Source organism: Lupinus angustifolius, chromosome LG02, assembly GCF_001865875.1.
Source record: "Lupinus angustifolius cultivar Tanjil chromosome LG02, LupAngTanjil_v1.0, whole genome shotgun sequence".
NCBI lineage: Eukaryota > Viridiplantae > Streptophyta > Magnoliopsida > Fabales > Fabaceae > Lupinus > Lupinus angustifolius.
The window spans coordinates 11,880,076-11,893,271 of NC_032010.1; the positions used below are offsets into that span (position 1 = coordinate 11,880,076).

General features: G+C 29.7%; 1 protein-coding gene across 1 annotated transcript; it reads left to right on the forward strand.

The window, feature by feature from the left end:
- Positions 5,420-8,262, forward strand: LOC109335906 (purine permease 1-like). Its single transcript, XM_019572158.1, has 3 exons — positions 5,420-5,516; positions 6,723-7,472; positions 7,890-8,262. Exons 2-3 carry the CDS (start codon positions 6,732-6,734, stop codon positions 8,217-8,219), a joined length of 1,071 nt encoding a protein of 356 aa, XP_019427703.1. The 5' UTR covers positions 5,420-5,516; positions 6,723-6,731; the 3' UTR covers positions 8,220-8,262.

Sequence of the window (13,196 nt, forward strand, 5' to 3'; positions counted from 1 at the left end):
TTGTGTCAGGCTTAAGTCTGATCATGTAAATCTTGTGTCTGATCGAGCCAAGTTGGTGTCAGGTCAGCTGGGCGGTCCTGTTTGTCCATGCCAAGCTGTTTAATGAGCAGCTTCATGTTTTTGGTCCATGCTTATGACCAAGCACTTAGCTTTCCATGTGTGCATCAAAATTGACTTATGTGGAGACCTCCTTGCTCTACTATTTTTTTTCTTCTCTTTGATTTTATGAATAATACAATAGCGCTTTTCTGTTAATGCGCTATTATATATATGAACTACAACAGCGCAACGATAAGCGCTGGTAATAATACATATAAAATGCATTGTTTATGTAAGACATATATGACAACGCTTTATGGACGATGCGCTGTTGTATTTGTGCACTATATGACAGCTTTTTTTGTGTGATGCGCTGTGGTATATATTCAATATAACAACAATTGAGAAGTGTTGTTAATGATGACAATATACTATTGCGGTCAAACAGAAAGTGCATGAAAGTGTTATTATACATCTAAAATAAACGTTGTTGAACTTCAACTCTGACGTAGACTAATTATCAATACACACATGATTCAAATACACTAATTCATTTAGCAATAATTCTTCCACTCAAATGTATTAAAAGCTAATGTGTAAGTCAGTTTAGTAGCTTATACAATAAGCTATATGTCTAGTAATTTTACACAGAAGATGAAGAATTATGACTCCCAAAATCATTCATTTATGTCTAGTAGTCTATGCACATGAAATTGAGTTAAATATAACACCTCAATTCTATTAATCGTCATTGTCTTTGTATATGTTAATAGCTTATCAAAATAGCCCTATGTCTAGCAACTAAATTAACAATATGAAGATATACGAATCCCTAAACATGTCTTTATGTCTAGTAGTCTGTGCTAACAAGTTTTAGAGTTATAAAGTTATCAAATTAGCTTTATGTTTAGCAACTAATACAACAACATGCATGAAATGATAGTTTGGTATAAATCAATATCTAGCAATTATATCAAGTTATGAGTTGTATAAAGGCAGAATCATGCACGGATTTCTCCAAGAATACCATTCACAAAATATACAATAAGATGATCAAACTTAATGTAAGCATTAAGCATATATATAACTCATAAAAATCAAAGTTTCATGAATTAATATAAAATGAATCAATATGTATATATCAAGCTTTTATCACATTGAATCCAACAAATAAGGAATTTAACTATTCATGTTCACAACATTTAAGTAAGATAGGGATAAAATAGCTCATGGGGTGACGAATCCACACATAATTAAGCATAGATTAATTCCTCTAGTACTTTCACTTTGTTCTCATGACTGAAATGAGTCAAACTACCATAGAAACTGAAAGAAATTGAGTAAAAAGTGTTTCTATTTGAATATATATTTTACAAACTCAAGTTAAACCCCTTAAATATTGTCTGAAATTTGATTCCCACGCTTAGCACATCACCTTGCACTTAACGCATTGCTTCATATAACGACCTTTTGATGCACCAGATTACACTGAGCGCACCTCCCTTTTCTGCCAAGTGCACCTCTCTTTTCTGCTGAACACATACTTGTTTTTGTCCAGAATTTAGCTTTTTGCAATAATTCTTCTGGTTTGGCTTACATAAACTCTCTAAATGTGATATTTGACAATTTCATAAATTTTATTCTTTTATAATCAATTAACCAACAAAATGGATCATGTAAAGAGTTAAACTGCCCACAAAAATGATAATTCGAATATCATATTTTTACAGTTAACAATATCAACTAGTGATCTCAAGCATTAATTCAGGAACTCAATTCAAGAATTAAAAAAAATTGCATTATACAAAGTGTATAATGGTATTCAATAATAGAACATTAAGTACACTCATGGAAAATTAATTGAAATTTAATATAGACAGGTTTCCTAATAATCATGGCTGAAACCCGAGAATATGAAAACTCGTCCAGAATAATTATAAAAATTCTTGTTAGTTGTTCATAGAATTTTCTATAAGGTTTACATTTACTTATTTTATTAGGATGAAAGTAGTGTAATGACCTTTTTTTTAAAGCAAGACCCGTGTATTTTTTTTTTCCACAGGTATCCTCGCACTAGAGGCAATCCTATCCGAGCCGGGAACATCCATAGATACGTGGGGCTAACTCTCCCAGCGGACATTTTTTCATCCACAAGACTCAAACCCGAGACCTTACTTAAGACCCGTATATTTTGATTTAGCAGTGTGATGTTAATTTTTTGTTTTCTAAGGGTTGAGTGACTGTTATTTTTGCGATAGTAACTATTATCTTTTTTTTATATAAAACAAATATACTACAATCTTAATGCAATGGATTTATACGTTTACCCTCCTACTACTAGGCTAAAATTTCTCACTTGCTAATAACCAGTTACCGATTAAGAAATAAATATGTATATGCACCGTGTGCCTATTTAGATAATTCCACCTTTTAGAAAGAGTTATGACAATATTATTCTAATGCTGTGAAAATATTTCAATGCATGTGGAGTGGGGATCCATTCTAGTATGAGAGATGATAATACATCAAAACTAAAAAGAATAAATAATATGATATGATATTTTTATCTTTTAAATATACTGAGTTGATATTTTTATCTTTAAAAGTAAAAACACCAACTTTCATCTTTAGTACTAAATAAGTAAATATGATTGTGATCGGTGCTATAAATGTTCGCTCATGGTTTACACATTAGATTCTTGTCAAATATATGAATGGACCCAAGAAGATATCATGTCTCCATCATCAAAGAATCAAGTGCTAACTGAAGTAGCTTCTTTTCGATGAAAATGCATGCTTAATCCTTACAAAAGACGATAAATAAATAAAGTCAAAATCATAATGATCAACTGAAGGCAAAGCTGTTTCTTTTTCTGACACAAACATGACTCATGCATTCCTCCAACGAATACAGAGATGCTTCTATTTGTTAAAGACTCTACTTGGAGCGGAGATTTCACGTCGTATTGTGGTTAAAATTAATCTACCTTTGGTTTTAGTGACATTATATAATTTATCCATTTTTCGCACGTATATACTAACCTATAAGGAATGAGTTTAAATTTTTAAACAAAAAAAATGGTAATAAGTATAATTAAGTTAAATTTTAAGGAGTATTGATGTAATTCACTCTTAATTAGTTAATTACAGATTAACTAAGATAAATTGTTCATTTATAAATTTGCATATATAATTTGATTATGAAGTGACTCTTTTCTTTTGTTTTGTATATTTAAACAACATTTTCTTAAAATTATTAATACATTTTTGTAACGAACCAAAAATAATATAGAAACATTAATTTATATTATTTGGAGATACATCTATAATATACCAAACATGAGATTATAGTTCAAGTAGTACATGCTTGATTCCCCTTAAGCAATAATCCGGGTTCGAGTCTTGTGGATGGAAAAAATGTCCGTTGGGAGAGTTAGCCCCACATACCTGTGGATGTTCCCGACTCGGATAGGATTGCCTCCAGTACGAGGATACATGTGGGAAACCAAAAAAATATGAGATTATAGTCAATTTGATGAATTAGGAACCTCTCCATTAATGGAAAGGCAACGGCATCAAAAAGTAAAGAAAAATAAAATCTTCAATAGCACATTTATCCTTCTAATTATGATGAAATGACACTATTACTATTAAAAATAAAGGAAAATATATGTATTTGTCTCCATTATCTTCGTTCGAATTTGATAACGTTTAATTTTCAAGAAAGGGTGAAAAATTTAATACTTGAGATATTAATATACCGACAAAATTTTCTAGAGAAACAAATTACTAGCAAATTTATTCTTTAAATGATTAATATGGCGACAAATTTCTTCAAATGTTTAATTTGATAGAAAATGTGATATTTGAAGGATTGATATGATTTTTTTAAGAAGTAACTTGGTGATAAATAAAATATTTTAGGGACTAATTGTGTAACTATTTTTTTTTACTAAATCGATGACAATAAGAGGATGAGCTTATTGTAACAATAAAATTGCTCCTATAAAGTTACAGTTTTAAATCCAGAAAATAACCTACTCGCTCATAATGCTAAGGTTGCATATGTTTATAATCCTTGGATTATTGGCGTAGTTACAAAGTGATAGTCTTAAACATTAGACCATGACTATATGGAGCAGATCAACTATTATTTCTAGAAAGTGTATGCTAGACTTATGCGTATCAGTAGAGATTCCCTTTCCTATAATTGATTTTCAGAATTAAGGGGGAGAATGCTAGCATTTTGGTGCAAGCCAACATGTTTTTTGATTTCATCTAAATATTTTACAAGTTTGTGAACTTTCATAATTGTGTTACACTATTTCTATGCCATATTTCACATGTTTTTTACATCTTTCCCAAGCTAGCCCAGAAAGATATATAATTGATAAATTGAAAAACTAAAGAGAAGGAAATAATTATTTCTTATTGTTAAATTATTGAAAATTCGATTCTTGAGGGTGACACTTGTTGGATTGACAGTCATAAATCTTGAAAGTGATTAGTTTCTTACCCAAAAAGGTGAGGGGATACCCTTGGTAGTACAAAAAATATTTATTATTTGTTTTTAGTTTTTAATTTATTAAATAATTATTACTACAAACAATTTTACATATAATAGGACTAACCTATAAACTTTATATTCTTTAGATATTTTTTTCAAATTAAATAAACAAACACAAATACCAAGATTACTTTGAAGTTGAGAAGCACTTTTACAAGGAAAATGGAAAGAGCATTGTTTTTCGCTGGGTTGTGTGCACAAGCTATGTTTCAATATCTTCATTTTAAGCATAAACGATAAAGCTAATATATTACATATACTATAAATTATATAAAATATCCTAACTCATTTAGCATGGAAGTGAGACACCAATGCTGAGGTAAATTTTAAATATTAATATTAGCTTGAACGCTTTTGAAAAGTGCATTTACTCATGTTCCCACTAAAATTCAACAAATATTTGCCTATAAAAGTTAATATTAATTTTGTTCTATATTACTAAATCAATTTTTTAGGAAATAAGTTGCATGTTAGGGTTAAATATAATAACCTTGATAGAGACCTCTGCATGGCAAAAGTAGGACAATATTTTGTATTTTTTGCCATGTATGGCATGGCATTAATTCTAAACCCTATGATAGAGGCATGGTATCAATTCTAAACCAGTGTTTTTACTATATATGGCTTGGAATCAATTCTAAACCTCATATTAGTTGCATGACATAAATATATTCCTGACATTAAAAAGATGAAATTTGTCATTATCTTAGACTTGACATATCACTTGGTATAGTCACTATCGTTCTCCAATATCATTTCATGATTTCATTCCCTATATATGCACAAATGTACTAGTAATGATAATAAATTGCAATTTTGTGTTCTAAGTAACATATTAGACACAACTACAGATAGATAGATTATATGCTATTGTGTACATCATTCGTCCATCGGAACCTCAAATAACTAGGTATTGCTTCAACATTATTTTTAGTTCCTTGAGTACCTATCTGAATTTTATTATTTTATATTCGACTCAGAAGTATTTAATCGTAATCTTTAACGATAAATCATTAATCTTAAGTAATTTATTCGAGTTTAAATTATGTAGTTTATTATTTTATATTCAACTCAGAAGTATTTCATTGAAGTATTAAACCAATTTTATTTTTTTAATTGACGCTTATAAACCATCTCTATCTAAAAAATTAAGAAGACAAAATTAGCATTGCTTCATTTTTATCCAACAAAATTTGCTTAAAATCAAAACAATAATAACAAAAAAGATTAATTGGATTAGTCACTATTTCTTAGCTAAGGACATCATTGCTGCATACCAGTATTTTAAAGGGTTTGAGGGAAAAAATGTGGTCATTGCGGCACCAATTTGATTGTGACGGCATCGGAAAGAATATCAAAATAGCAATATTTCCGTGATTATAGTTGTATAATGTAATTTAAAATGTTGTTGCATATTTAAAATTAATTAGTGATATATTCTCCTATCATAGGTTTCTAATCCAACCTATTTTATTTTATTATAAAGGTCTTTTGCCAATCAAAAAAATTCTTCTTAAGTCTTTCTACTCATAAAAAAAGTGATATATGTCATTTATAAATCAATCATTAATAAACAAAGTATTATTTTATGGATAAGGATCTGCTATTACAAATTGTGTCACAAACCACGTCCCACACCAACAATATTGAAGCAAAAATAGTTAAAAGAATAAATGTTTAATTTTTAATTAACATTTTTAGTAATATGGAAATAATTCAAGATATAGTTTGAGATAACAAATCATTATGGGACATTGTGCCACATGTTGTTATTTCTTATGGTGTTGGGGGTCTCATTTTCCTTAAAAATTAACAATGAAACTGCATGTTTGAAAACAATTTGCATCTCCTCCAAATTATGTGTAAAATTAAAAGCCATATTCCTACCCTACTTCTCCAACACTAAATGGAGCATATGCATGCATGCATTTTTAAAACATAAAAGAAATCATATGCAATAAACACTATTATGAATTGACATTAATAATCACCAATTCAGTTTAATATTCACAAGATTTTCAAACATTGTTTGTGTTGTTTGGTTCTATTATATTTTTCCTTTGACAAAATACACAGACAAAGAAGGAAGAGAATTACAACTAATTAAGTTGAGTAGATAATAGCAATGGTGGAAGGTGTAGAAGCACAAAAGGAGAGAATCATGAAGAGAATCCTTCTCTTAGTAAACTGCATCATACAAGTCATAGGAACCTGTGGTGGTCCACTTGTAATACGTTTATACTTCCTCCACGGCGGTAAGCGTGTTTGGCTCTCTTGCTTCCTCCAAACAGCTGGGTTTCCCATCTTGCTGATTCCCCTCACCATCTTCTATATCATTCGTCGTCGAAATCGAGAACTCATCCTCTCAAATGATACCTCTAAAGCGAAGATTTTCACCATGAAGTTACCTTTGTTTCTTATTTTCTCCGTGATTGGTGTCCTCCAAGGCCTTGACAGTATTCTTTATGCCAATGGCCTAGCTTGGCTCCCAGTCTCAACATCAGTTCTTATCATTTCGACTCAACTCGCTTTCACAGCTGTCTTTGCTTTCGTTTTGGTGAGGCAAAAGTTCACTCCATACTCAGTGAATGCTGTCATTATGCTCATTCTTGGGGCTGTGATTTTGGCCTTGAATGGCAGTGGAGATAGAACTGCTGGTGAGACTCAAAAACAATATGTGAAGGGTTTTGTTATGACAGTAGCAGCTGCAATTTTGTTTGGGTTTGTTTTGCCTTTGGTGGAGTTGGTTTACAAGAAAGCTAAGCAGCCTATTACTTACTCACTAGTCTTGGAGATTCAGTTTGTTGTAAGCTTGTTTGGTACTCTATTTGGCATTGTTGGGATGCTTATAAGTCATGACTTTAAGGTTCTTCTCTATCTCTAATATATTTTATGTTACAACTTTTCTTATAAGGTTACTTCTCCTTTATGACCTAGAGGTCAATATTTTAAATTGCGGTCGTTATTATGGTCGTGATTGTGTTTACTGCATTGCACCAGTTGCGATATGTATTGTTGCAGTTATAGTGTGAATTGTGGTTTAGTGTGACACCATAATTGTGATTGTGACTCTCACCGCAACCACAATATTATAGTTGCATCACGTGATGTGGTCCACAATTTGAATCATTGTTGAACGTCATGGATTTAAATCCTAGAAACAGCTACATCATCCCTTGCCAGAATAAAGTTGAATACACTTGATGAAACCTCGCACTAGGAGCTGGCTTTTTTTAAACACGTTTGAAATTAACTATATGATTTTTGACATTTAAATTTGCAGGCAATTCCGAAGGAAGCAAAACATTTCAAGCTTGGGGAAACTATTTATTATGTGGTTTTGGTGGTGAATGCTATATTATGGCAGTTAAGCGGTTTAGGAGCAATGGGAGTCATCTTTTGTGCATCTTCTTTGATGTCTGGTATTATGGTTGCTATGTCAACACCAATAACCGAAGTCTTGGCAGTTATTTTCTATAAAGAGAAATTTCAAGCAGTGAAAGGAATCTCTCTAGCACTTTCTTTATGGGGTTTTGTGTCCTACTTTTATGGTGAGTTTCAAGAAACCAGAAAAATTAAGAAGGACAGCACCCCACAAACTATCAGGACTTAAAATATTAGAGTAAATAGTTATTTAAGTATTTAATGTTTTTTTTATTTTATTAGTTTATACTGAAAAAGTGAAAAATTTAATATATTTCTAAAAAATTTAAATATAAGTCAAATTAATTATTTTTAGGGTCATTTTTCTTAAGGTGTTATGAAACATGTTAATAAAAATGAATAATTTAACCTATATTAAAAAATTGAGACCGTTTTGGATTTTTTAATTTTTAAGGATCAAAATATAAGGTCAAAAAACATAAATCACTGGAATGAATATTTACTCAAATTACAATATTTCCGTAATCTACGATTGAAGTGGAAAAAAAAATCAGTGATTACCGCCACCAAGAGTGAAAAAAGTAGCATATGACTACTATACTGGATATATGCAGACGAAACCATAATAGAGGGGGAGGCATCTTAATAGAGTATTATTTGTATGAAATGTGTGCTAATGTGTTTTGAGATGGTTTCTAGTGTTAAAGCCAACTTTCTTAAAAATTGCCTTTATGGTTTAGATGTTTCTGAGTAGACTCTTCATGAGGTAGTGAAGGTTCTTAATTGTAAATTTTGTTATCTACCATTTATATATCCAGGGTTACCTATGCAAGCCAATCTTTGAAAAGTATTTTGTTGGCAGATGGTCATTGGCACACTAAATAAAATGATGGCTATGTGTAAAGGTAAAAAATTTATATCTTGATATAATTACTTGTAAATTTTATCCTTAATAGTTTGCCAGTTTTTTGGGCTGCCAAAATGTGTTTCCAAGATCATAAATTTTATGGGGTGAGGGTGATGTGTATAGAAAAAATTGCTTGGGTGATGTGGGAAATGTTTTTTGTAATGCTAAAGAGGAGGGTAGTTTAGAGATTAAGGATTTGAGTTGTTTTAACATTTTCCTTTTTTTTAAATGGAGGTAGTGGTTACTTGATAAATCTAATTCTTTATGGTCAGAGTTCTTTGTGCTAGATATGATAATTTGATGCAACATAGTTGACAATGACGAGGGGTTCAATGTTATATACTAGTTCTAAGTTGTAGAAGGACTTGTGTGATATGGGTGACCATCAAATATGGGTGAGCTTGATGGTCATGGAGATCGGTTTTTCTCTTGTGGGGCTAAACAAGTTGGTTATTGTAATAACTTTTTTGGGAGGATGAGTGGTGGGGTTTTCAATACTTTAAGATCTTTTTTATCCCTTTGGGTTATATCAATGGATAAGGGTAAGTTAATTTAAGATTGTGGTTATTGGTCTACTAGTCGTTGAGTTTGGAATTTGGTTTGGTGGGGAGATTTTTCATTAGGGAAAGATTGTATGCGTCAATTTTTGTCTATGATGTGTGATAACACGCTTGTAGAAGGTGGACTTGATGTTTGGTGATTAGTGGTGGATGGTGGTAGTTTTTCTCCATGGTTTCTCTAGTATTGATAGGAATCCATTTTAGTAGAATCAGACTCCTCTCCATTATTGAAGAATACAGTATATAGATAAGATTATAACATATGATAAAAATAAAATTTTAGTAGTAATTATTTTTTCTTTTTTTAATTTTAAATAATTTAAAAAATTAACTCATCTCACATTCTCTCTACCAAAGAATCTAGTACCATAAAAGAATCCATTTCTGTCTTCTTATTCATTGGTAGTTACAATTGATCATGGAAGTTCAGAGCACCTTGATAATGATGGTGAGTTAGGTTACAATTACTTCGTTTCTATGGTTGGCACTAGGGATAGCGGAGGAACAGGCACACGTAATAGTTTCCCATAAGGTGTTTGTGGTCCATTTGGTGGTTTTTAGGTAAAAAATGTTTCTATCCAAATATCTAATTAACATGTGGTCTAGTCTGTTTATATTAAGATATCCGATCAAAATATTATATGCGGTTTCGGTTCAGTTTGGATCAATTTTTTTTATAAAATAATGAAATTATACTTACATTCAAAACTCATAAAAATGACTAAATAATAAGCATAAAACAACAATAAAAATAGTGTTTAACAACATTAAAATGTGTGCAATGATAGAATAGTAAAAATCAATAAGACAATAATAATAAAAGCAAAAAATGATAACAACAACTGCAACGTAATTTTAATATCAAGACATCAATAATAACAAGACAACAAAACAAAAAAATATCAACAACAACAATATAAGCAACTGCAACGTAATTTTAATAGTTAGAGTGTTTCACTAATGATTAATAACAATAATACATTCACAATAATAAAATTGATAATAAAGCACCTGATGAGAATCAACACTTGAATCATCTTCATTTGGTTGTGGGATTGATTTAAGTTCTAAAAAAATGTATAAAATATAGATATTGTAATATATATATATATATATATATGTAATAGAATATATATATATATATATATATATATAACAAATAAAATATATGTACAATTTTGGAGTTGAGACTTAAGATTAAGTTTGGAAGACACTTGAAAATATTATACACTTAAATTTTACATACTATTTCGGTCCGGTCTGGATCCAAGAGGAAAAACCGAAATCCAGACCAGACCAATTTGATCTTTAAAAAATAAGTCCAATATGATCCAAACACATTCGATTTTTGCAGTTTCGATCTATTTTAGATCGATTTTCAGTTTTATTTTTGAACTGATCTGAATTTGAACAGTCCTAGTTTCAATACTAATATTTACAATCTGTGGGTACTCATGTAGGTTATTGATATATACATGTCTCCGATGAGTTCTTAAGTTTAAAGATATATTTATAAATTTTTTAATAATCAATATATATAAAATTATTATTACATGAATAATAAAATTTATATACATATTAAATATATCATTATATTATAATTACTAAAATTTATTATAAAATAGATAATATATAATTATAAAATTTTAAAGTATAATATATATAATACTTAATTAAAAAAAGTGATTTAATAAATAAATGGGTACCCACATGGAAAGTATCATAATACCATTTCTTACCCATAAATTATTTTTGTGGGTATTCATTACAAATATTTTATTGGGTATCTATAACGAATATTTTTGTAATCCTGTACCTAAAGCTATAATTTTATATAACGAGACATTTTATTCGGTACCTAGTTCGTATATGATGCTAGTTTATTTGTCTCGCGGTTTTGAAATGACTTTTTTGCAAATTGATATGTGAATTCATTTCCTTATATTATATGTTTCAATTGATTTATGTAATGGGTTGCGTGCCCTTAATACTTTCTTATAACATATTTTTCTTTATCAATTTTTTTATATGAATTATAAATCCTATATTTAAACTGAAAGAAACGAAATCTAATAAATAAGTTAGATTTTGCTTAAAGTGACATATTTCCGTTAATTGAAAATAATTATTATTTTGTTAATAAAAATCATTGTAATTTATTTATTATTTAAATCTTAGATATATTTTTCATATAATATATGTTATTATTTAAATTAAAAATACCGACGAGAAAATGACCAACCAATCAATACTATTTCAATTTTTTAACTCTTGGTCTCTTGTAATTTTTGAAGGATGAATTGACCACAAATTATTGTGGTCCAATTTTTTATATTTTGATCTAATGTTTTCTTGGAATGTCAACCAGTAATCTCAAGCAATAGTTCAGGTCTTCAGGAATTCAATTCAAGAAAAAAAAATTGCATTATACAAAGTGTATAAAGATATTCAATAGAACATTAAGTGTACTCATGGAAAATTAATTGAAATTTAATATTGACAGGTTTCCTAGTAATTATGGCTTAAGGCCAACAATATGAAAACTCATCCAGAATAATTATAAAAACTCTTATTAGTTGTTCATAGAATTTTGTATAATGTTTACATTTACTTATTTTATAGGATGAAAGTTGTGTAATGACCTTTTCTAAAACAGCAAAGCCCGTGTATTTTGATTTGGCGCTGTGATATTATTTTTTTATTTTATAAGGGTTGAGTACCCTTATTTTTAAAATATTAACTATTATCTTTTTTCATATAAAATAAATTGAGAAAAAATATATATGGATTGAGTTTGATATAATGTCACCACATCATCTACCATTTATATTTAATTATTATCGACTCTTTAAAAAAATTATTCAAATAAATAGTTGATAATGTATTGGAGATATATAAATTTTTATACTACTAGTCTATGATGCATGGATTCGCCAAATACCCCCGCGTGTCGGTGTCCGACACGGATACGCTCAGATTCGCGAAGGATACGTGTCCATAGAGTATCCAAAAGTTAAAAAAATTAAAAAATAAAAATAAATATCAAGACACGTATCATATTCGTTTTCAATAAAATATAGGATATATAGATTCGTTTTGAATAAAATATATGATATATAGATTCGTTTTGAATAAAATATAGGATATATAGATTCGTTTTATGATAAGATAGATTTGTCTCTCCTTCAAAAGCTTGCTTTGAGGCTTCTTGTGCAACCTTGCTCCTCATCATGTTGTGAAAGGAATTGGAGCACATATTCATTTATTCACTCTGCGAAAAGAAACAAGTTGAAACCAAAAAGAGCAGAAGACTTGGTTTATGTGCATACTAATTTGCGACTCTTGTCTAGGAAAAGTGAAGAGTACAAGCAAGGGGATACTAAGATGTGGGACATTGCTGGAGATGCGTGGGAAGACTTTGATAGTGCTGGAACTCTTCAAGTGGCCACACTATCTCTAGATGAACCAGAAATAGAAGCTGTCCTCTTTACAGATGATGGTCAAGGAGCAGATGAAATTGATACTATTTCTGTTTCTAAGGCTAGACAATAAGCAATTTTATGAATTATTCTACCATATTTTCTAGTTTTGATACTTTGAATTTTGGAGGCAATGATTTTCATTTTCCATTATAATTTTTACTTTGAATATTTTGATTTACACTTATAATTTTATCATATTTTATGTATTTTTTATTAATTTATACGCGTATCCCTGAACGTATCGTATCCTACATTTT